Source organism: Zingiber officinale, unplaced genomic scaffold (genome assembly GCF_018446385.1).
Source record: "Zingiber officinale cultivar Zhangliang unplaced genomic scaffold, Zo_v1.1 ctg232, whole genome shotgun sequence".
NCBI lineage: Eukaryota > Viridiplantae > Streptophyta > Magnoliopsida > Zingiberales > Zingiberaceae > Zingiber > Zingiber officinale.
This window is the reverse complement of record NW_024589907.1, coordinates 313,552-339,281: the sequence shown is the minus strand read 5'-3', so window position 1 is coordinate 339,281 and position 25,730 is coordinate 313,552. Positions and strand designations below refer to the sequence as shown.

Genomic DNA, 25,730 nt, shown 5'->3' with positions numbered 1-25,730 from the left:
CAATTACAAATTTTTTATTTTTAACTAAAAATATTACAATATAAATCAATTTTATCTAAACTCATTTTATATTATAGTAATTTTGATTAAAATTATTATAATTAGTAGTTAAAATATTTTTGATTCGGAGTCGGTTTATTTTAACTTCTTAAATCAGAAATTAAATAAATTGGCTTAAAATTAATAAAAAATATTTTAATATTTAAAATCTTAATTTTTGATAAATCAACTGATGATTTTTTTAAAATGAACTATTGATTAAAAACGTGGGATAATACGAGGTTATTCACACTGGATTAGTCAATTTTTCTTTTTAAAAAAAATAAAAGTCAAAATGAAAAAAATAAAATGAAAACAAAAAAGGAAACAGCGCACGGCGAACAGCGAATGAGAGGGATCGACGAACGCATAGTTAAATCCCTAACAAACGCCTCGTCGGACTCCCTCCTCTGGATCTCGCTTCCTTCTGATCTCGGGATCCCGTTGGGTTCGCTTCCGCCGCGATTCGGGGTTTCAATTTTTTTTTCCGATACGCTTGATTTCCTCGAGATTGGATCCTTCGAAGAAGTGATATCTGCTTCCGCTGTTGTTTTACCCAAGGCTGTGCTCGCGGATCAGTTTGGATCGCCGTGGGAGGAGGGGTCCGGGGACGAATTCTGAAAGGGAGTTTTTTCTTTTTCCTTCCCTCGGGATGGCGTCGGCGAAGGTCATGTCGAGTTCGGTCGCTTCATCGCGCAAGCAAGGGCATCTCGAATTGGGCAAGAAGAAGGTATGATCTCAGTCTAGTTTCTGGTTTATCGGCGATCAACATGAAAATTCTTCGACAATGATTTATTCGGAGTAAATTTAGATCTTGAGAGCTATCTACGAGCGTCTGCGTCTTGAGGCTGGCTTGTTGTTTCTTTCTGTGTTAATTTAACTTCCTGGTCGAGTCTCCATTCTCGAATTGGGGGGAGCATCTAATGTTACATTGTTATTGTTGTTGCCCAATGCACATCTTTAGTAAAAAAGCTGTGTTATCTAAAAAATATTACTGGCGTTATTACATTGAATTTGGACCTTAACTAAGGTTGTTTATATCAGAATCATAATATTAGGAAAATTGACTACTTAACACGCCCATGCATGCCTTGCTACACATTACCACCCTAGGTTGCATTCGAAACATTCAGTGACATTTTGCTTCCAGAATTTCCCAGTGGACAATTTACTGGCGTCCTGTTTGGCATTGTTGGCCTTTTATGCCACAGTCTCCCAAATACAATTTGTCTAGACCCAGAACTAATTGGGTGTTCCTCCAGGATCAAGCTCTTGTTATTGGTTATTAATTATCTTCTATATCAAAGTATCACAGCATTAGTGTATCCACCTTTCTAAAATCTTAGATTAGCTGACTTACTCCATCATTAATGGCTACATACAAATCAATCCTGTGTGTCTCAGCTACCATCAGTATCGTTGTGCTGCATAATGTCACAGATTTACCACTTGCCTTTGCTTTAAAATTGTAGTGGTGTATTAACTGTTTGCATTGGTTTATTGATCTGATTTATCAGCTGGAAGAGTTCCGAAAGAAAAAAGCTTCTAAACAGGCTGCATCTGCTAGTCAACTGCAGTCAGCTGATTCAGACCAATACCTTGATACTTCTAAAATCAATCAGCATAATGGAGGCGAATCTCCCTTGGATAGAAATGGCAGAGCTATGTCTGACACTTCAGGCACAACAATGCCTAATGAAGATAAAATAGTCATTTCTTCGTTGAGCAGTGATCTTGATTCTTCAAAAAGGATGTTTGTCTCTTCATCTTCTTTGAACTTCAGCAATCATGCATTACAGAATAATGCTGTGCAAGAGTTAAAGGATAGGACATCCAAGTTGCAGGAAAACTCAACCTTTTCTGGATTATCTAATGGTTTTTATGACCACTGGAAAGAGAAAAATGAGCTTAGCAGTAGCAAGGAATCAAAGGCTGGATTAGTTGATGGCTTCAAAAGAGACCAAACTATTGCTTTTAATCCAGATATTAGAGAGCCATATGTTGATGCACAAATTGACTATTCAGGTTCTCGTTTGCACAATGTTCAGTCAGGTGATATAGGGAGCAGAAGTTCTTCCACAACTCACAAGCATGATATTGATGTACCAGTTACTTATGATATGAGCAATGTTCCTGAGAAGTTGGAAACTATTTCTGCAAGTAACACCATTGATCTGCTGAGCACATCAGCTGGTGTTTCTGGGGTAATTGATGGTAATTGAGTCTCAGTTTTTAATCATGCTAGTTATAAATGGCATTTTATTATCTTGATCTTTTCACTCCTTTTTTCTTGAATACTTCAATACAATACTTCTGTTCTCACAAAGTAGTTTTTCATGCAGCACAAAAACCATTTCTAAGTAGCAACCTGAATAATAAAATGGGTGCTCTTAGCTTGGGTGGAGGAAGAATTTCTGATGCCATTAGTCGTCGTCTTGATGCTGTGAATACATCTTTCCAGGCACCAGAGTCTTCATCAACAAACTTTGGTCCTGGTTTTGAAAGTTTTTCTAGCGAACAGTTTCCTTTGACGTCTTATGGAACTAATTTTGGTCGATCCCGTCCTTCATTTCTTGATTCTCTTAGTGTCTCCACAGTACCTTCTATGTCCAATTCTCTCCATGGCAAGCATGATAGAGATGCTACTCCTGGAATGTTTGATGGCTCAAAGTTCAAGAACACTGAGAATCACTTATCTTCGGTTACAGTGCAGCCATCTAGAGAAAATCTTTTGGAAAAATCCATAAGCTCTACAAATTTAGATTCTTTGGAGGAGAAGCTATTCACTTCTAATAGTTTGGCTTCTTTGAATAATGAGCAACAACTTGACTACAGAACAAGTGACCAGAAGGAACCTGAGTTCCCATCTACAAAGAAAGATGAAGATTTTTCTGCTCTGGAACAGGTTACCCATTTTTCTTAATGTTGTATATAGCATTTTAGCGAGACATGCCTTAGAAAATGCTTTGTTGCTCTTGCTAAGTTCTGTGAACGGTATTTTTAAAATTTTCTGCAAATAAAATATAGGTCTGCCTGTACTCAGTGGGCTGAAGCCTGAAAGTTGTTAATTTATTGCTTTATTGCAAGTCAGCATAGAAGAACATTGCTTACTGAATTACTATGGACTTTTAATTTTTTTTATACAACCTTGAGGGCTAGTAGTAAACAACAATTCTTATTCACTGCTTGTCTGTTTGGTGCAATACGATGTTCACAACCAGCATGGTTGAGTTATTTGCGATTTGTCCAACTTGTATCCTATGTGATTTTGATATTTTAAAATTTGATTAGTGAATATAAATGACTTGAATTTTCTTCTTGTTACTATGCTGTGATAGGTTGTTTGTGTTTTTTCTGAGCTGTATTATTCTTTTTATCCTACAGTATATTGACGATTTAACTCAAGAGAAATTTTCATTACAACGAGCGCTAGAGACATCTCAAGCTCTATCAGAATCGTTGGCTGCTGAGAATACAGCATTAACCGATAGCTTTAACCAACAGGTGTGATCTGTGACTGGATGAGCTCATCTATTCCATGTCAAAGCTAACCTTGTGAACTTATGCTTTCCACTACATCAATGATTCTCCAATTTCGAAATCCTTTAATTTTTGCAGGGCAAAGTAGTCAATCAGTTAAAATCTGACATCGAAAGATTGGAGGAGGAAATGAAGGCACAAATGGTTAGTCTTTCTGCTGGAGGTCCAAGTGTTTTCTGTTTTTCCTTTCTACATTGTTTGAGGAGCTGATAGTCAGAATAGTTGAGACTCACAGATGGATGTTCTTATATATTATTTTAGCAGGAGAGTCCAAAGTAACTCCTTTTAGCAGTTTGAGCAATTTAGGTCACACTTAGTTGCAAGGCATAAAGTTAAATTATTAATTTGAAAATGCTCCAGTTAGGCGATGTGAAACTATGATAAACATGCATATCAAACGAGGAAGAGGAAGACCAAAAAAGACTTGGTTAGCAACAATAAAATAAGATAAAATTTATTTAAATATAGATGATGATATAATAGGAGATAGAGCTCAATGGCGTAAAATGATTCATACAACCCTCCCCACCGAGTGGGAAAATGCTTGGTTGTTGTTGTTGTATTAATTTGAAAACGGTGTATCACACATATCACACAAGGCTAAATTTATATGTTCTAAAAAAGGTGTATATCCACCCGAAGCTGTAGAATAGATATTAATGGATGTCTAACTTGGTTCACAAAATCGACACACAAATATTTTGTTTAACTTTCTTGATGATGACAATGAAGATAAGTGTAAAAGTTGAAGGCTCCTTCTCAAACTCTAGTAGTGTGATTCTGAAGTTTATGACTGATTTTGTACTTGGAAAAAAAAAAGGGTTAAAATCTTCTTAGGTTTTATCTTCCCAATTTCCCTCAAATTGAAGGTGTCACAGGATGTTGAAATTTACTGAAATGAAAAGATAAATTATGAAAGCATGTGAAGAGAATGAGGTTAGGGTTCCATTATCTATTTTTGTGACAAGGAAGAAAGTATCAGGAAAAGGATCAAGTATAAGTCCTATATTACTCTGTAGATAAGGACCATTATCTATTTTGGTGACATAAGGAAGAAAGTATCAGGAAAAGGATTGAGCATAAGTCCTATATTACTCTGTAGATAAGGATAAAACGACAAAGAACATAGGATACTGCTGGTGGGAAACAGATTGACTTATCTTATATACTGTAATTGACATAGAAATTGATAAAATCATTGGAGACAAAAAATATTAAATTTCCAACAGATACTATTATGGAGAAGTAATGGAGGTAGATAGAGACTAAATTTTCAGTCATTTATTCTGATGTAGACATTTTCAGCAAATAAATCCACATTGTTGGGATTTGGGAAGTACGTTTCTTTTTTCCACAGACAACTATTAAATACAAACAATTTCTTATATGACTGCTGCTTCTTCCAGGTGTAGTGTTTATGCTGCGTGATGATTTAGTAATAAAACTAAAGTGGTAGTGGCATTCTCTGATTTTTTTTATTAATCTCTGCAGCTTGCACTACAGACTGTTAAGTTGGAGTGCACTAATGCTCAGCTAGAATGCAATGCTGCTGATGAGAGAGCCAAATTACTTGCATCTGAAGTAATAAGCTTAGAAGAGAAGGTAATTTGTTTTACTTTAATTAGTTATCATCAAAATGTGGGTTATTGCCTACACATGGTGCAATAAGTTCAATGTGCAATGAACCATACACCAAACAGTTGAGATATATGGCTTATACTTTTTTATCAATCTTGATTCTTAAGGCTTGAAAAGGCAACATCATTTATACTTCACAATAAACTAAAAAAGACACCTCACAGTTTATAAATTTATATAGCTTACACACTTTGTTTGTTTTAGCTTTTCTTTTACCAAGTTGATTATGGTATTCTGGTTATATGATTAGTTATAGTTCTTCTTGATCAAGGCTGGCATAGTTGTTAGATGAATATTAAAATGAAACCTTTTAAAAATATCTTACACAATGTATAACTATAAACTATGGTGCTGGATAAATCCATTGCACCGTTGTCTTCTTATATCTTTAGAATTTTTGATATTGAATGGAGGAGCTCTGAAGGGAGGCCCAAGAACTTAGCAGTTCTTTGAAATGTTTGCTTGATCATCTTTTATTTGCTTTTGTTTTTTGTCTTATATATAAGTTTCTGATCAGATGTGCATGCGCCATCATAACATGAATATATTTGAGCATTGTCCCCAGGGCGTAGCACAGATGGGGAGTGCATGGTTCTGTGGCTGAAAGGTCCAGGGGTCGATCCCCGGGGTCAATCCCCGGGGTGTCACTGCCTGGGGTTAACGTCTCCGCCATGCACTTTCCACCTGTGTATCTGCATTTACCTCCCTCCATATCCGTGGGACCGGCTCTAGGGGGGCCGCTGATGTGGCGGTTCCACATTTTTTTATGAATATATTTGAGCATTGTTGGGAACTATGTGTAATGTGTTTAAAATTGATTGTGTTAAGGAGTACATGTGATACATAATACAATTTGTTCAAATAAAATTTTGAAAAACAAACAATCAATATATTAAAAATTATTATTCTGGGTTGATGTTGTAAGGCCTTTATTAGTTATTACCTTATTTTTTGTGATATTGACATTGTAATCTTTTATAGTATGATAGTAGAAACAAAAGGGAAAAAATCCATAAACTCACATATGTTGTCAGATTTGATGCCTATGCAAACTGAATGCACTTGCTCTTCTATATGTGGCTGCATTTTCAAAGATTTGTAATCTTGTATAGTATGATAGCAGAAACAAGACAGATAAATTCCATAAACTCACATTTGTGGTCAGTTTTTATGCTTACGCAAACTGAATACACAGTCCTCATCTATATGTGGCTGCATATTCAAGTAAACTGTTCTATGTGTTTATTCATGTTGATCACATGAGCATATGATGTTGGGCTAAAGGTCACTATGTGCCAAAACATTGTTCAGAGCATGGTTTAATGAACTGGTATTGGAACTAGTTTTGGTTAGAGGCTTTCATCAGAACTGGTATCCTGAGTTGTGCCGACACATGGTACAGGACGTTACCAATTGTTCGCGCTGGTAATGTATCGTGATAGAGGAGAAAGAAGAGGAAGAGGAGCAAGGAAGGGAGAAGGACGATGAAGAAGAAAATTGAATTCAATGCCCATTCACCCACCACTATGGTTTGTGTTTCCCAGGGAAGATAAGTCAATCATTTCAGTTCATAGAGCTCACAAGTTATAAGAAATGTTTTTAAAATCCAGATCAGCTGAAAAGTGGAGGCTAAATCAATTTGGTTGTATTAGTAGAAAATACCCAATTGAATCGGTTCTTTTAGTGTTTCAACTGGAAAGACTAAGAAACAGCAGGCCTCTGTGTCTCTATTATGATATTATCTCCAGTACAAAAGCACTGGTTAGGAGTTCCTCCATGCTCTCCCACCTTGCACAATCCCCAACAATGTGAAATAGACATTTTGACACCAAGTTACTAACTTGCTACATCTTACCAATATTGACCTGGAGATTTTTTTTGAAACACTGGGTTAGGGGGCACCTCTCTCTTTTGTTAACAAAACCATGTTATGTTCGTTCATGATTGTCAACAATTCCTTACTTGCTTTACAACTCTCATTTACCTTAACAAGTTAAGTCTAGAAGTTATTCCTTTTTCTGCTCTTCTTCATGTTTATGGATAGTTTTGTTTACATGGTTCCTATGTGTTGTATATGCACATAGTTGATATTCATTCTAACCTGATCCTGGTGAATTCCTTATCTTCCATTTCTGCATTCTTCTGCTACGTACTGTCAAGCATACTGCTTATCACATATCTGCGTCCTTGAAATCTGACTACCTGTTTATGGATAGTTTTGTTTACATGGTTCCTATGTGATGTATACTTTATGCACATAGTTGATATTCATTCTAACCTGATCCTGGTGAATTCCTTATCTTCCACTTCTGCATTCTTCTGCTACTTACTGTCAAGCATTCTGCTTATCACATATCTGCATCCCTGAAATCTGACTAACTGTTTGTGGATAGTTTTGTTTACATGGTTCCTATGTGATGTATTTGTTTCTACTTTTACTACTTTTGGTATGCCAAATCTATGATTTCTACTAAGACCATGTTATTGTAAAAGCCTGTGGAAGAGTTCCTCTCTATTCATTGAAGCTTTAATAAACATTTATCCTTGTATCCACTCTTCTCTTGCATGGGATCACTAACTGAGACCTGAAGTCCTCCATCAGATATCTGACTGAGGTGTACAGATCTATTACACGCTGAGTGACTATATTAAATGGAAAGACACTTGTCAATTGAATTCTATATTTTTTTGTTCTTCTATGATGATAGTGCTGATCCTTCACTAAGGAATTGGTTTTGAATTAATTCGTATTCCACATTACAAGTAGTTGCCATTTTTATTGTTACTCATTCCTGTTCTTTTCTGTACACTTCAAACAGGCACTGAGGTTGAGGTCTAATGAGCTAAAGTTGGAAAAGGAATTGGAGAACTGGAAATCTAATTTAGCACCATATCAGTAAGATTGACATTCCTTTCAATTTTGTTGATTACTGGTCTCTTATTTATCTTTTTGTTCTTTTAACAAGATGGGCTTTGTGTCCATTTTGTGGAGTTTTGTGTTGGAAAATAAGAGTTCACACGCACCAATTATAATATGTCTGAGTATCTTTTCTATTTTTTTCAAACAAATTATCAATTCAATCAAGTGATAAGAAGTTATCTACTTTCTGACAAATAAAAGTTAGAAATTAAAGTTTATATATAGTTTTTGGAGTACTTCATAGTTCATATGCCTTTCCCACATGCAGTATAAAACACAATGGCTTTGCGACACTTTTTTCCTTTTCGTTTGATTCTTTTCATGTATTAATATAAGAAAAATTAGCACGGAGTGCCTTTATTAAATTGAATTGTTATGTTGTCAAACTTGTTTCAGCTGTGATTGGCTTACTCCAGCCATTTTTTGTCTTCATTTTTTCTGTTTCAATAATTTTTAATCATGTATTACTGCTGTAGTTAACTACTGCTAAATAAAAATAACTTCAGTTATTTTCACCAGCAATTATTGTCATAGTTTTGATATAATTAACCAGCGAGGGAAGTTAACTATTAGTAGTTAGTGAGTAGATGGCTTTTCTGTGGTTTGTGAGAAAATACTTTACCCAATGCTTCTTGTTATGGACCATGATTTTTGATGTTTTATAAATTTGTAAATGTTCATCAACTCATGGCTTTTTCTATATGGATTTAGCTCACATTAGAACCTGATAAGCTACTCTACTCAACATTATTGAAAATGATTTGAAAGAACTGGTGTTACTCAGTGATATGAGTTTGATGTTAAGTTAAAATCCACATAGCCACTCTCAATTAGTTAGGATTCCTGGCTTATTGTTTTAGAGACTAATATACATCTTTTGCCAACAAATATGGGACCACAAATTCTTGAACCTTCCTTATTAATATGTGGATTTCTCTTGAATTCAGATTTCTTTTTTAAAAAAATTTAACTAGTGGATGTATTTGAACATATAACCTTTTCTCTATGGTCTTGTAAAACATAACCTTTGAGCATTCATTGTTGTAGTGTATGATCACTTCATTTTCCATTGTTCAGGCGTAAAGTTTCCATTCTTGAGAAAGAGCGTCAAGATTTTCAATCTACTGTTGATGCCTTGCAAGAAGGTTCATTTTTTTTAATGTAGTTTTGGTATCTTTTGTTGGTTGCTTCTCCATTAATCAATGAAATTTTATAAATTCACCATGCCTTCTTGTATGGGAAAAATATGAAAATTGATTTTGTGAAGTTGCATATTTCATTTTCTTAATTGTAAATTAAAGTGTGTGAAAAATTCAATTTATGAATGCCCATTAGAGGAATGCAAACACAATTTCAACTGTTGGTCTGTAGATAAAAAGAGTGGCTTATTTAGCTATTAGTTGTTATGCGAGACTAGTATACGTTCTCACTAAGTTGCTTTTCTCAATTGGAGATTTTAAAATCAGTCTCAATCAACAACCTCATGAGAAGGGAATAGAGACTCTCAAAATAGATGAATGTGCTTCATAAATAAAGCAATAAGACAACTTTACAAAAAGCTGTCTATTAAGCCACAACATAGAGTAGGTGTACTAAAAAAACTACAATAGCCAAGTGTTATCCCATTAAGTGGGATCGGCTATATGGATCCTCTTATATCATTGGACTCAATCCCCTACTATATCATGATCCATATTTAAATAAATTTTATCATGTTTTATCATTGCTAACAAAGTCTTCTCACTAAAACATTATAAAAGAAAAAAATAGCATATCTGATCTAGTAGTTTGGTACCGATTATTGTCTCCACCTCTAAGAAATAGATGGTCTTTATCTTCAAAGTTATTTTCTGCATTTAAGTATTTATATGTTAATGCTGCCATAACAATTATTATATCTCTGGAATTTTGTTTATGTTGCATGCTGCCATAACTATTTATATGGGTTATCTTTCCAAGCTCATGTATATGTTACTGAAGTAATCTGATTCCATTTGTACATGCATTTAAACAGAGAAGAAAGTCTTACAGTCTAAGCTGCGAAAAGCATCTAATGACGGAAAAGCAAAGGATTTAGTAGCAAGTTCCTCATCTAGACAGGATGCAGCTACCTCCACCGAGGATCTAGGTAATTAGTACTTCTTCTATACTGCTAGGTTAGCTTTGTTGCGGAAATAAAAACTGTTAGTTGTTTAAAAATTCGCTCAAATATATACCACTTGTTTGAGTTTTTGAGAAATAGTACAAGAACCAACAATTCTTAATAGCCTAATTAAGGACAGATAGAGATCCATATCAAAAGGCTTTTCAATATATAAATATTTAATTATTTTAGTGATATTGAGCTGTTCTATCTAGTATACTACTACTGTTTTAACTTGAGCTTTAAGAGTAATGAAACTGATATCATGATATGGAGGTATATACTTGGTATCTTGGCACCGCTCTGGTTTAAATTAACAAAACAAGTGCTAGGCTGGTTTCTAAAGTTGGGAGTTCAATAGCAAAGAGTAAAAAAGGGGAGAGGCTGGAGCAGCAACATTTATTGAAATAGCAAGTTGAGCCTTTTGACTTCCATTTGCAACACAAAATGAAATGTCAGCACAGCTATACACAGCATATAGAAGCTATTATTAACATTACTACATCATTCAGTTGTGTTCAACTGAACTACTATTTAATCTATATCTATAATTGAATGAGTAGGAACTATTCTTGGTTAAGATTGGTTATTGCGCTTCCATTCTAGTGAGGATAGAGAAGAACAAAATTGAGTAATATATGGAAGTTATAAGTGTGTTGCAAATTCTAGCATTCTCCTTTCATGTTGATCAAGATGGACTCTTGATTTCCTCTTATATATTCGTAATCAACAATTTATTCTTGTTTGGAGTCAATAAATTGGTTTCCAGTATTTTTTATTCTCGTTAGAATATGTGATGCTAGAAGCAGATATTTTCCCCTTGGAGAACAAATTGACCCTGAAAACTGTCCTTTGGTCTCAGGCAGCCTGAAAATCATGAATTTTATTTGGAATTTGATGGTTGATGATGTGATTTTCAGTTATTGGATAATGCTTCTTCGAGGTTTTATTTGTTTCTCATTTTTTCTTCAGATGTTGAGACTAGTATCCAAGGAACAATGCTGCAGAATGGTATAAATAGGACTCACGATGTCAGGCCATCTGAATCTCTATCTGGTGATACTTCTATATCCTGTTCTCTTCATGATGATAGAACAATTGACCTTCCAGATGCATCTGCTGATCTTCCACATGATCAGCATCGAATGATTGAGAACATCAGGGCATTAATATCTGAGGTTGGACTTCATTTTCCTTACTCAAGTCTACATTTGTGCTAATAGAAATAACTGCACATGGTTAAGACCCTTATGTGTGTAGTTTTTTAAATTCTTCTGGTTTCATATTACTAAGACACATTTGTCATTTGCAGTTAGCGGTGGAGAAAGAAGAGTTGGTACAAGCTCTGAGAATCGAATCATCTAACTGTTCCAAAATGAAGGTAATGAACCTTTATCAATAGATAGTTTGATGGTAAATAAGTGAGACGCCTTTGCCAGGTCATATTAGCTTATCCATTTTATCATCTGTTTTTGATTAGGTGATTTTGTTTTCAATTGGGTTAGCTGCCTGATTTATCTTAGTTTCTCAATTTAGAAAATGCTAACATCTTTTTCATTTTAGGTCTTTCACACCAAAAACTATAATTCGTTTGTGACTCTAAATCTCTTCTTGGCAAAATTATCCATTGATCATTCTGAACTAATTACTTTGCACTCTCTTTCAACTTAAAATATTACACTTTACATATAATCCTCGTGCACAGATATATATATATATTAAAAACAACGTTTTTTGTTAATTGGAGTTGGGTAAACTTTTGAACAATGCATACAATTGCAACTACCATTATTAGGGTCACTCATCTTACCCTGACATTGAACTCTTGAATGTAGGCTATTAGACAATTAACAAAGTACTTTAGGTATTTAAAATAATTCGTATTCTTAATTATTAGAGACCATGACTAGTATTTAGTATGCTGGCTTTACTGAATGGATCTCAACAGAAGTATCATATGAGATTACTACATTCAGAGGGATTTGTTTTTGGCATGAACTTTATAGTGGCAGGTAGGGAATTTGAAAACCTCCAAGTACAAATGGCTCCTTTCATTGCAAATCTTTTCCTGAGATTTCTTATTGCTAGCATTCACCGGAAAGAGATGTATCTCACTGTTTGACTGGTTTGCATATTATTGTTTCAATCCCTTTATTACTGGCAACTAATGTGATTTGCTATTTAACTTGTTTGCATATATTGTAGGAATTGAATAAAGAACTGTCCCAGAAACTTGAGGTTCAAACCCAGAGGTTAGAACTCTTGACTGCTCAAAGAATGGCTAACGAAAATCACTTGGTAAAACCAATGGACCACCGTGGTGCACATGATATGACTGAATATGCTGATGAGGGTGATGAGGTATGCCAGTCATTGGACAATATTCTTTTGCTTTCTGTTTATTTTATCAATAATTTTGTAGTCATCCTATTTCACATCTGCCTTGTCAAAGTAGTTCTCATTTCTTTTCTTGATTATTTTCACAGTAACCAAGATTATCTCTCTTCTTGAAATGTTCTATAAGCATGTATACTCACTTATGATGATCCACTATTGGTGTTTGGTGTTGTACTCTTTTAAAGAGCATGACTGGATTTAGGAAAGAAAATTGCCAAATTTATGATGGTGTTGAAACCCTAAACCCAAATTTATGATGGTGGTTCCTTGAAACTGCATTGTGCATGGATGATGTGCCTCCTAATTTTCCAGTTCCTGTCCTCCCAAGTCAAATGGCTGGATCTGAGAATCGGAAATCCATGCATACTCTTTGGATCTAGATAGCTCCTTGCAGTAGTATTTCCTGATTATTAAAGTAATTTTAGCTTCTGGAGAATTAAGGGCAGTTTAAATTTATTACTGTATTGAGTCAATACTAATCTGTCTTAAGGTTCATATATCCTCTTTAAGTTACCCGATGAACCTTCTGAGCCAAACTATCTTTGCTTGCTCCAATGGATTCCCAAATCAAATGGCTTTTGCTGATGCATGCCTTTTGGATCTAGACAAATCCTTGCGCTAGTAACTTCACTGACTATTTGAAGCAACTTTAGTAATTGTGTATTGATCGTTAATTGTAATGCTAGCATTTTGTTTAAGTTTTATATATCCTCTTTGAGTTGCCAAAAAACTTGTTCTGATATTTTGATTTCTGTCTGCCATAGGTTGTTGATAACCCATATCATTATAGAATCTAAATTAATAACATCCTTTTTTTTCCTGTCTTTCTCCTAGGTGGTCGAGCGGGTGTTGGGTTGGATAATGAAACTCTTCCCCGGAGGGCCAGCAAAACGTCGAACCAGCAAGCTTCTATGATTGGCAGCACAGCAAATCTGTAAACTTTATTTTCTTCTATCATATCAAAGTTATATATACACATGGAGATCTACAACCTGTACATCGGCAGCCGGTAACCATCATTCAAATTACATCAAAAATACAACTACACTTCCATCAATTCTGTGGAAGTGCGCCAATGGATTAAACATAAACCATCTGAGTTGCCCCTGCATTCTTTTGTATTCATTCATTCTCAGTCCATCGAGCAATGATGCAGTCTAAGAAGCAACAGCCGTGTTAACCTCCATTCCATGCTATTCCAGTTTCTGATTCCTTCAAGGCAGATTTGGTATTGAAGCGCTGATGGAGATTATAAACCGAGGCTTTGCTTATGTTTATCTTCTTTTTTTTTCCTGCAGTGTTCTTTGTAAATGATCGTTGGAATTGTTATATAAGTGAGAATATGTTCGGTGTCATTAGTCATGTTGATTCATTCACTCACTCACCAGATTAGAATTTCAATCCATTGCAAAATTTTCAGTTTTTTCTCCCCATATTTTAGTTCAAGTCTAGAGTTTCTTCAGTGTACTAGGAATGACATATTACTAGTTGGAGATTGATTCTGAAAATGTTGTCACCGGCGGCGATCGGACGATGATCCCTGAAGTCAACGCCAACAAATCACTGTCACCAACTGAAGATGAATCCAAGGCGGCCAAATCCAAACAGGATCTTATCGGTTTGTCCCTCGATCAATCTCCTCCATTTGGCTTCCCAGCACACAATCCTCCAATAATCTACTCCAAATCTCGCCGGCCGTCTTTAATTGTCATTAATATGCAGGACTGATGATGATTCAAGCAGACGAAATCTCCTTTGATTCCATGGTCGGAGAAGAAGAAGAAGAAGAAGAAGAAGAAGAATTCCAAGCTTTATGCTTCTGCTTCTCGAGCTGAATTTCTGCTGCAAGAATCAGTAACAATGGCGTCCATGGGCGCCGCCGCCTTCGTCTTCTTCCAAGCTTTGAGCTTGATTTCCTCGGCGGGCTCGCTCTCCTTCAACTTCTCCACCTTCGGCCGAGATACTCCGTCCAAGATCGACCTCCAAGGCGACGCCTTCTACAACAACCCCAACATCTCCCTCACCAAGAACCAGCTCGGCGCTCCGATCACCTCCAGCTCCGGCCGCGCCGTCTTCCGGGAACCGCTCCTCCTCTGGGATGCCACCACCGGCGAGCTCACCGACTTCGTCACCCACTTCTCCTTCGTCATCGACTCCTTCCGCCAGCCCGACTACGGCGACGGCCTCGCCTTCTTCCTCTCGCCCTACCCTTCCTTCATCCCCGACGACTCCTCCGGCGGCCACCTCGGCCTCATCGGAAACGCCAGCGCCGTCTTCATCGCCGTCGAGTTCGACACCTACAAGAACGACTGGGACGCAGACGACCACCACGTCGGTATCGACGTCAGCTCCGTTCGGTCCTCATCGGTGACGACGTGGAACAGCAGCATCAAGGACGGCAGGACGGCCAACGTGTGGGTGAGCTACAACTCCACCGCCCGCAACTTGACGGTCTTCTTGACCTACAAAGACAACCCGGTGTTCGGCGGAAACTCCACCCTCTCCTACGAGGTAGACCTCCGGGAGTTGCTTCCGGAGACCGTCGCCGTCGGTTTCTCGGCTGCCACCGGCCTGTCGACGGAGATTCACAACCTCCTCTCCTGGTCCTTCACCTCTACTCTCCAGCCGAGAAAGAAAAAGAGGAATCCTCTGTTTCCTCTGCTTCTCCTCCTGCTCGGCTCGGTCGCCGGATTAATTTCCGTTCTAGGACTCGCAATTTGGCTACATAAGAACAAGATTTGCGAGAAGATAAATGAAGAAAAGGAAGAAAATCGAATCGACATAGAGTTGGAGGGAGAGAGAGGCCCCATGAGGTTTTCTTCCCGGGAGCTCGCCGCTGCGACGAGGGAATTCTCCGACGAGGTGAAGCTGGGGGAGGGGGGATTCGGGGCGGTGTACAGAGGAGTCTTGGAGGAGTCGAAGAAGGAGGTGGCGATCAAGAGAGTGGCGAGAGGGTCGAAGCAGGGGAGGAAGGAGTACATGTCGGAGGTGAAGATCATCAGCCGGTTGCGCCACCGGAACCTGGTGCAGCTCGTCGGGTGGTGCCACGAGAACGGCGAGTTCCTGCTGGTGTACGAGTTCGTCCCCAACGGCAGCCTCGATAGCCACCTCCACGGCGAGAAGGTGCTCGACTGGCCGGCGAGACGAAAGGTAGTCGTCGTTGGAACGTTGGGATCCAATAGTTTGGTTCGATATTATCGAAATTTTCCGACAGGTGACGCAGGGGCTGGCGGCGGCGCTGGTGTACCTCCACGAGGAGTGGGAGCAGTGCGTGGTGCACCGCGACGTGAAACCGAGCAACGTGATGCTGGACTCCGCCTTCAACGCCAAGCTGGGAGATTTCGGCCTCGCGAGGCTCGTCGGCCACGACAGGGGATCGCAGACGACGGCGGCCGCCGGGACGATGGGGTACCTGGCGCCGGAATGCGTCGCCGCCGGGAAAGCCGGCAGGGAGTCCGACGTGTACAGCTTCGGGGTCGTGATGCTGGAGATCGCTTGCGGGAGGCGACCGGCCGAGAGTGACGTCAGGCTAGTGGAGTGGGTGTGGGGGCTCTACGGCCGGAGAAGGGTTCTGGAGGCGGCCGACGGGAGGCTACGGGGTAAGTTCGACGGGGAGGAGATGGAGAGGATGATGGTGGTGGGCCTCTGGTGCGCGCACCCGGATTACGCGATGCGGCCGTCTATGAAGCAGGCGATCAGCGTGATGAATTCCGACGGCGGGCCGTTGCCGGACCTGCCGCCAGCAATGCCGGTGCTGATGTTCTACGCGCCGCCGATGGAGATGTGCAGGTTTTCATACACATCGTCGGTGGTGACGATGACGACGACTTCGACGGTCACTGGATATGCTACCAACACTTCGCCAGGTTCTTCTTCCTCGTCGACGGCGAACAGTTGATTTGTCTTTCCTTCATTTCTCTGTGATTATTCTCCACTGACTCGTTCCTTATTTAGTAAACAATTTAGCGGAGAAGTGTATTATGGAATTAGGATTATAATTTTAAATATATAATTGATTTTATTTTTCTAATTTCAATTTTATTTAATATAGTAAAGCATTGAGTAGTATCAAATAATCCATAGATGATCTAGTGGAATAGCACTGAGTTGTTATTATTATTATTATTATACTTTTTCACACTATTTTTTATTATTATCATCAATAATTTTTTTAAATTATTTATCCTTTTGATTTGACAAAACCTTTATTTTATAAAAGAAAAATAAAATATTATATATGATAAAATAAGAGGTACAATGTGGATATCTAATAAAGTATTAGATATCGGTAGATATCTAACGATATATACATCAAAATGAATTCTCTTAAACATATTATGGTTCTTGTTTTTCATACATAATGTCTTTTCGGATGGATCTAATGGCTAACATATGAGGTGTTGTTATAATAAGATCTAAGGTTCAAATCTCAATAAAACCGAGGTAAATACCTACTTCCTTTATGTGCTAGTCACTATTCCAAAGGCTAGTAGTCGTCCGTGATTTACCTCCTTCGTGTTAGCCCTGGGACAGATTGACGGAGATACTGGGAGCGAACATATTTGCCTACGAAACCATTTGCCGCGCCTCCCTCGCAGAAGCTACGGGACCTACGATTCTCTCGCACCGAGCTCTCTGACGCCGCGACCTCCTCTCCGCCGAAGCTACGGTTTCCCTGCTGGCCCTCCCTCTCTCACCGTGATGAGCTCTGTTCCCCGCCGTGTCTTCCTCTCTCGCCGACGAGATCCTTTTCTTGCTTTTATCAGGCTTCCAGATTCTTTCTGCACGAGGATTATTTGCCGTAATTTACCTTAAAGTATTTATGTTTTTGTTCTTTCATCATTTATTGTTCTTAAACCTCTCTTTTAGCTTGTATTTTCTATGATAATTTGTACTTCCATTCTTTTATTTAAGGGAATAAAAAGAAGAATGACATTTCTTTCTATTGAAGTTGATTGTTTGTATTACTTTATATAGATAAGCTAATTTATACAGAGAAACTAACTTGTGTTGCTTTAGAAATTCCATGATTTATTTTTGTAAATCAAAATCACTTCTATTTTATACAGGCAAAAAATAAATTATTTTACTTTAGAAAACTATTATTTTGCTTCTGTTATTTTATTCTGTTATTTTGCTTTAAAAAACTGTTAGAGTTTAGTGTCTTTACCAAGTTAATTAGAACAGTTGTTGTTTATTTATCTACTTATCTATTATCAACTATAATGCGAGGGCACCAGAATTGGAAGAAAATAGAATTGATGATCAGGAATTCATTCCCCAAGTTTCGGATCATCGAAAGCTAAAAATTAGAATGAAATTCTCATCACACTGGATGCATATTTGTTCTATAACCAATATGCATGAGAAGTCGGATTTAATTCAAGAAATAACACAAGCAGGAATAACAAGATGACAAATGAAGTGGCATGGAAAGAAATTGTATATTTTAAAGAAAGACATACAAATCTAATGCAGAACAATAAACATGCAAATGTTATCAACTAACAAGGGAAAGAGCACGTGGCATAGTTAGAATAGGTTGTAAGTCAAATATTACATTTGTCAAGAAATAGACGGGACTTAATTGGGTTATCTGTAACTTCATAGAAACATATAATCATCCGCTCTCAACTCCATCAAAGGTGCATTTGTTATGCTCACATCGTAATGTTTCCGCAACAACGAAAACTTTGACAAAATAATTTTCAGAGATCAATTTACCAACTAGTTAACAAATAAGATTATTGGAGATATAGTATGGAGATCCTGAGGGGATAGGTTGCATAGAAAAAGATATTAGAAACTTTAAGAGAAATCAAAAGGATGAACAAAATGGTATTGATGTTGAGACATTGATCGAATTTTTACATCTGAACAAGAGAAGAATTTAACCTTTTTCTTTAATTACAAGGTTGATTCAAATAACAGATTTAGTAGATATTTTTAGGTTATGATCATGTATCAAAAAAGACATACAGAATATTTGGTGATGTAGTTATATTTGATACGACATATAACACCAACCAATATGATTTGATTTTGGCACCATTTGTAGGGGTTAATCATCATCATCAGACAATTCTTTTTGGTTACGGGTTTCTAAGTGATGAGAAAATTGAGTCATTTATTTGGTTGCTTACAAAGTTTTTAGAAGTCATGCCTAAAGGTTCGCCAAACATTATCATCACTGATCAGGACTCTGCTACGACAAAAATCATTACATAAGTTATCCCTCAAACAGTGCATCAATATTGTTTGTGACACATATTGAACAAATTTTCAAATAAATTATACCCTTTGACTTTTCGAAACCACTATCAAAGCATAAAGAACTCGATTGCAAATTCTACAGCACCTGATGATTTTGAGAAGTCATGAAAAGAGACTATCAAGTGTGCTAACTTAGAGAAAAATGATTGGTTGTCCGTGATGTATGAATTGCGACACATATGAGTGCTAGCATATTTTAGTCATGTATTTTTTTGCAAGAATGTCAAGTAGTCAAAGATATGAAGGCTCATATGCATTTTTCAAGAAATATGTCTCAAATAAGAACTCATTAATGAATTTTATTACCTATTTTAATATAGTACTGAGACACCAAAGACACAATGAATTAGTTACGTACCATATTGATATGAATAAGCATCCAAGGTTAAGATAAATTGGCCAATGGAAACTCAAATGGTTAAGCTATACACAAAAAAGAAATGGCTGGAGTTTCAAAGTGAAATGACTGAGAGTCATAGTTATTATGTGCAATAAATATTTACAGAAGTTGTCTCAGTGGTTTACCATATGATGAAATTTCCAAGTTGTTTTTCCTCAAAACCAAGACTGCTCACACATGACAAACAAAGGGACTACATATCGTGTAGCTACACTAAATTTGAGTTTGAGGGCATTCCATGCAGGCTTATGTTAGTTTTTTTTCATATCAACCAAGTGTTTATTTGCCTGATACGTATATACTCAAACGATGGACACGAGATGCAAAAGTTGGAGCAATATATGCTTTAGGGGAGCACAATTTCATTGATTATCTAGATTCAGAAAGGTTTTTGATGTCGAGACACTCGAGGTTATCCTATAAAGCTTCAGTATTAGTTAATAATGCATCTTTGACTAATGAGGGGACACCTTCTTGGATGAACAATTCGATTGTATTTACAACAACAAAATTCAAGAGATGAACACTAGTAGAACATCCAATGATAGAAGTTAAAGAAAGAAATCCATGAGGGCCTTGGTATTATTGATCCTTTTTCGGTAAAAACTAAGGGATGTGGGAAGGGATTAAAATCATTAAAGGAGAAATTAACCTTAAATTCCAGGCTTTGTCATGGATGCGGACATCGAGGAGTGTCACATGACAAACATAACTATCCAAATTTACAACAAGCGTGTGTTATTCTGTATTTCTATTATAAGTTTACTTGGAAACACATTTATTTTATTATATTTTGTAAATATGACAATGTGTTAATTATCAAATCAACTAAAGATAATAATCATAACAGTGTTGACGACACATATGAACCTGATTTAGGATTTATAGTTGGTACTATTAAAGTTATAATTTGTTAAATTATAGTGGTTTATTGAGAAAATGAAATTAATAAATTATCTTTATTGTTGTAGATTCTAACAATATGCACTAGGATTATTGTTATTATCTATAGTTGATATTCATCTATTTCCTTTGTTTGTATGTTTGATTGATTTAGTGCATTTCTCGTATTGAGGTGTTTGCATACAATATGCTTCTTTATTTGCATACAGTGTGCATTCCTTTGTTTTTTTTCCTATTTCTTTCACTCACTACTAAAGTCTATAAACAAGTTTTCAGACTACAATTTCTACATTTATAACATGTTCATATATAAACTGCATTTTGTTATTACAGATATACAACATTTTGTTCTCACATATTTAGTTAACTATATTTGTTAAAATCATAGCACCAGGTATGAATGATCTGAGGTGACAATTACAAGTTTTTATTTATGGAAATGGAAAGGATCTCCCTCCCCAGGTATAATTTTTCTAGAGTTTAAGGTTAAACATTTCTATCCTTGTTGTTGTATTTATCTTGATGTGTGCTTTCTTTCTGTGAATCCAGTGTTACAAAAGCTTTGCCTTGACTTTGGTTTCGATGAGGTCAATGTTCATAGAGAAAGTGAGATTGTTGGCAGTTGATTGACTTGATGATCAACCTTAGTTATAGGTACCAATTTGTAGTGTTTTTTCTTTGAATCTCTTTAGGATACTTTGGATATTATGATCCTTCCAGGTTTGAGATATTTGTTCACAAATGTAGGAGGAATCCCACACTGATTCAATTTATTCCAATTACAAGATGTTTTTCATTTCCTTCAACATGCATTAAGATGTTTTTTAATACCAAATTCAAATTCAATACACCATTTGCAACATATTAGATTACATATGTTTCAAATTCAATACACCACTTGCAACACTATTGTTTCAACTTGAACTCAAATAAAAATTATCTTTGGTTTTCAACACAAACAATTTGAAACAACATAATATGCCTAATCACTATCACTAATTTCTAAAGAATCAAAAAGCTACTCTATCTTTTTCAATGTATCCTTCAACTTATTTTTTTTTCAAACTTCAAAATGTTTCTGTCTGAATTTGATTTTAATCTTGAAGTTGAAGTTATATCTAATGTATCTATATCTAGATATACTTGAAAAGCTTTTTGTGCCTTCTCTTTACTTTTGTAAGTATAATGTATGATGTCCTTAAAGCTAGTAACTTGACTTGATACTTATATGTTTTATAAATGTCCGGATTTTGTCCAACAAACAGAACATGTGTTTTTCCCTATACTAAAAACAACATTCAGATTTTTGTATAAATTAAAATATTAGAACTTAAAATAAAACGATTTACCATTCTTTGATAAAAGGAAAGGATGTTTTGCAAATTTCCTAAAAAATAACAGATTAATTACATAATCGAAAACAACTACAACTTTGTAAGACATATCTCAAGTGATTATCGGGTTTGAAACGAAACATATCTCACATGTATCCACTGGGCTTATCTCATGCCTTCAAGAACACCTACAGTATACCCATTGAATTTTTATTTTCAAATTTCTTATCTTTCATTTCTCACCTCACTTATCAAGCATTTATCTATTCTGGGAATTTAATATGTCATTTTGCTTTTTATTCTCTCAAATAAAAGAATGGAAGTACAAATTATCAAAGAAAATGTAAGCTAAAAGAGAGGTTTAAGAACAATAAATGATGAAAGAACAAGAACACAAATATTATAAGGTAAATTATGGCAAATAATCCCCATGCAGAAAGAATCTGGAAGCTTGATAAAAGTAACGAAAGGACCTCGTCGGTGAGAGAGGAAGGCACACCGAGGAATGGAGCTTGTCACGGTGAGAGAGGGAGGGTCGGCGGGGAAACCTTAGCTTCGGCGGAGAGGAGGTTGTTGGTACAGGAAACACCAGACGATCGAATCTATATTTTGATAATGACAAAGAGTTCAAAATTAAGTTGTATTTACTTAAACGAGGCTTCTCCACCTCCACGAAGATGGTTTTCATAGTATATCTATAAGTGAGGAGTGGATCCTTAGATTAGTCACCTCAAGGAGGTGGATACCAAGTAAAATTAAAAGCGTTAGCCTTATGGAGTCTTCACTTCGATTATCCGCTATAACAAATCATTGAAAAAGCGATTCGAGTTAATCACCCTCTCTAATTCACCGGAGTGTCCTAATAGTGTTGGCATTGCTAAAGCACAAGTAGAGGGAGAAGGAGAATATGAAACAATTGAAATTGAGAAAAAGTGATTTTGATTGCGGGTAGTGGAAGAGGAGGGAGAGGGTAGTGCCTAGATGAGCAAGTAGAAGGTAGCGACCAATTATTGTTTTTTAAGGGGAAAACGTACCTAAGAAAAAAGAAAAAGAAAGGAGAGAAATTCTAAATCTTAATTCATAAGGGAAAAAACAATGGGTTCCTCATAGAAAAATAACAATAGAGAAATAATATTAGAAGAATGTACAAAGGAAGGAAATAAGATAGGAGAACAAGATTCTATGGAAAGGAGGAGGAGGAGAAAGAAAGAAGCAATGGCGGAGCCAGGATTTGTAGTCCACCTGGGCTACAAATGTCCTCCAAAGGGGTACCCGGGCTAGAGATCCCCTTGCTCTATTTGGAAATGGAAAAATCAATACAATCAAAGGGTAAAATTTAATACAATTTTAATTGGGTCCCCGGGCTATAGCCCGGGTATCCTAAAGCCTGGCTCTGCCATTGGAAAGAAGGTCATTGCGAGGAGGAGCTTCAACGAGTACCTCACGACAACGATAAAAACTCTATTGCTTGCCGGAAATAGAGGAAGGGTATTGGGATGGAGAAAGGGAAGGGAAGACCTATTATTGTTGTTTATTGAAAAAAAAAATGATAATAAGAGAATGGCAGGAAGAAGGAGGTGACGGTCGTAGAATTTTAGATGAAAACATGTAAGAAAGGGAAGAGCAACCTAATTCTTTTGCAAGGAAAAATAAAAAGAGAGAAAGTGAAATTTAGAACAACATGGAAGAAGGTGGAAAGGAAGTGTGGCGATGAATCAGATGAAACTCTTTGAAAATGCTAAAGAAATTTAAAGAAAAGGAATAAGAGTAAAGAGAAATATGACTCTAATAGCCTATTGAAACACAAATATTAGAATAGAGAGAAAACAATTGATTCTTTATCGATAATTGTAACAAGTTTATTTATATAGATTGTCAAAGTAATATATGAAAAATATTATGATAAATATGGTAATATATTACGATAACTATGATAATATTAAATATATAAAGAATGATAAATGTAATTATGATTGCAATTTAAACATAGTAAATCCTCCACTCAACTTAAGAAATATGTCATTTGTGAATAATTCCAACACCATAACTATACAATTATTTTTGACAATTGGTCAAGCTATTTTGAAGAAATTAAAATCATATTCATGAGGTCTGGGACCCCTAGATCATAACCTTCTAAATTTCATCTTGAAAATTTGGGTGAGATTGTCATGTTGATCAATAATCATTATCTTCCTATGTGGTAAGCAATGTGATTACAAGTTTTGTCCTCTCATAGTTTATCCCTAAGTTATATGAAGGGAAGTGAATCACAGAATCAACTTAGGCTCCGTTTGGTATGCATGATAGGATAGAATTGGGTTGATTAGGATAGGATTAAAGGTAGGATAAATAATCCCTCTTGAGGCCAAGGTATTATGAATCCTGCCTCTAATCATCCATAATCCTACCTCTAATCAACTCTACCAAACGCTTGATTAAAAACTTTTTGAAAATATAATCCTATCCTATCATGCATACCAAACGGAGCCTTATAGTCAACCGTTAAATTGACTATGAAATAAAAGAGATTTTTTAAAAAAATAAGTTTACATAAAAATTAATCTCTTATCTTATTATAATAATAAATTTATCATCAACTAATTAACTCATCATCCTATAGAGACTCTTGAATCATTTCATAGAAGGATGATATAATTGCTTTATTGCTTTTCTCAACCATCCCTATTTTTCTTCTTTTATTGTTTTTCTTGACTAAGACTTGAAAGAAGGTTATGTTTAGTCAACACCTTTGAAATATTGCCTTTTTTGCTTCAATCCAAATGAGGTGGAGTAATACAAATATAATTTTAAATGAATTCTCCAATCAAAAACTAATAGTAGCTTAAAAAAACTACCAAATAAAAGGACGGTGCATCATTTTTTTTTCATTTTAAAATTAATTAATTAATCAGTATATTATTTTCTCTCTTTATATTTCCAGTGGATTTTTGCCAAGTGTATGAATCTTACGGGGGCACGATGGAGTCCTTGGGCTCACAGGAGTCTCACGACGTGACAGAGAGTAACTGGTGGGTGGGAACACAATCCCGCCAAATTCATTGATATTTTTCTAACCGTAGAGATTTGTTGTGATCTTATCTAAAATAGATGGGTGCATTTAAATTAATAATCTAAAAAAATAATTATTCTTTAATCCATAATTTACGGATCAGAGGATCCATCCTCATTTTTCTAATCCGTTACTTGTTACTTTCGTTTGTTTTATTTTTCAGTTTAATACCGAACCTACTAAATAAATTTTTAAAATATCTAAATCATCTATGATAATTTTTAAATTATTAAATCATGTATTTATTTTCTATTTTTTTAATTTCAAATTAATTTGTCTAGAAAAATAAATTAGTCCACTGATTTATTTTTCTAGTCGAATCGATTTTATTTTATTTGAAAAATCTATCAATCGATTTTAATTAAAACTAATTGATAGACCTAGAATAATATGAAATCAGTTTATATATGTTCGTCTAGTTCTCCTGTTTGTAAAAATACTATTAAACATCAATTTAACCCAATATATTGAGAGCAATGATTTTTTGAATATAAATCAGTTTTTCGAACACATTCGTGTTCAAAAAATCTCTGCAATTAATATATTAGGTCAAATTAATATTTGATAGCATTTTAATATTCAGGAGAATTAGACGAATGCAAAGAAACTGATTTTATATCATTCCAAAATCTCTAGTTCCATCCATTAATTTTAGTTGAAACTAGCTGATGGATCTAGAGATCTTGAAATAATATAAAATCAGTTTTTATATGTTCGTCTAGTTCTCTTGATCATAAAAATACTATCAAGTATTTTTTTTAAATTATGATCGAATGAATCTAAATAAAATGAATGTAGATTCATTTAGTTAAAATTGGTAGATAGACATAGAAATATCGGAATGAAATGAAATCAAATCTTATGAATTATTCTAATTCTTATGATTATATTCACTCTTAAATATCAATTTTACACACTATGTTGAGAGTAGTGATTTTTAAATATAAATTAATTTTTCAGATATATTCATGTTTAAAAAGTTACTGTTATATTCGATCAAATTGATATTTAATAATATTTTTATAATTAAAAGAATTAGATGGAGATATAGACATTAATTTCAAAAGGTT

At 35.7% G+C, this 25,730-nt stretch overlaps 2 protein-coding genes across 4 annotated transcripts; both read left to right on the top strand.

Annotated features, from left to right (window-relative positions):
• Positions 1-361: 361 nt before the first annotated feature.
• LOC122037069 (protein BLISTER-like) lies at positions 362-14,110 on the top strand. Of its 2 annotated transcripts, XR_006127493.1 has the most exons (14): positions 362-769; positions 1,557-2,253; positions 2,382-2,944; positions 3,424-3,543; positions 3,658-3,723; positions 5,071-5,181; positions 8,037-8,113; positions 9,215-9,282; positions 10,152-10,265; positions 11,253-11,458; positions 11,593-11,661; positions 12,486-12,641; positions 13,512-13,686; positions 13,814-14,110. XR_006127493.1 is itself a non-coding variant. In XM_042596535.1 (13 exons), exons 1-13 carry the CDS (start codon positions 692-694, stop codon positions 13,590-13,592), a joined length of 2,406 nt encoding a protein of 801 aa, XP_042452469.1. In that variant the 5' UTR covers positions 362-691; the 3' UTR covers positions 13,593-14,110. The 2 variants fall into 2 exon arrangements, 1 of the variants encoding a protein (XP_042452469.1); XM_042596535.1 differs by having other exon boundaries at positions 13,512-14,110.
• Positions 14,111-14,154: 44 nt separating this feature from the next.
• Positions 14,155-16,658, top strand: LOC122037070 (L-type lectin-domain containing receptor kinase IX.1-like). 2 transcript variants are annotated; one of them, XM_042596537.1, is made up of 3 exons: positions 14,155-14,295; positions 14,400-15,827; positions 15,901-16,658. In XM_042596537.1, exons 2-3 carry the CDS (start codon positions 14,538-14,540, stop codon positions 16,573-16,575), a joined length of 1,965 nt encoding a protein of 654 aa, XP_042452471.1. In that variant the 5' UTR covers positions 14,155-14,295; positions 14,400-14,537; the 3' UTR covers positions 16,576-16,658. The 2 variants fall into 2 exon arrangements, with proteins under 2 accessions (XP_042452471.1, XP_042452470.1); XM_042596536.1 differs by having other exon boundaries at positions 15,892-16,658.
• The last annotated feature ends 9,072 nt before the right edge of the window (positions 16,659-25,730 follow it).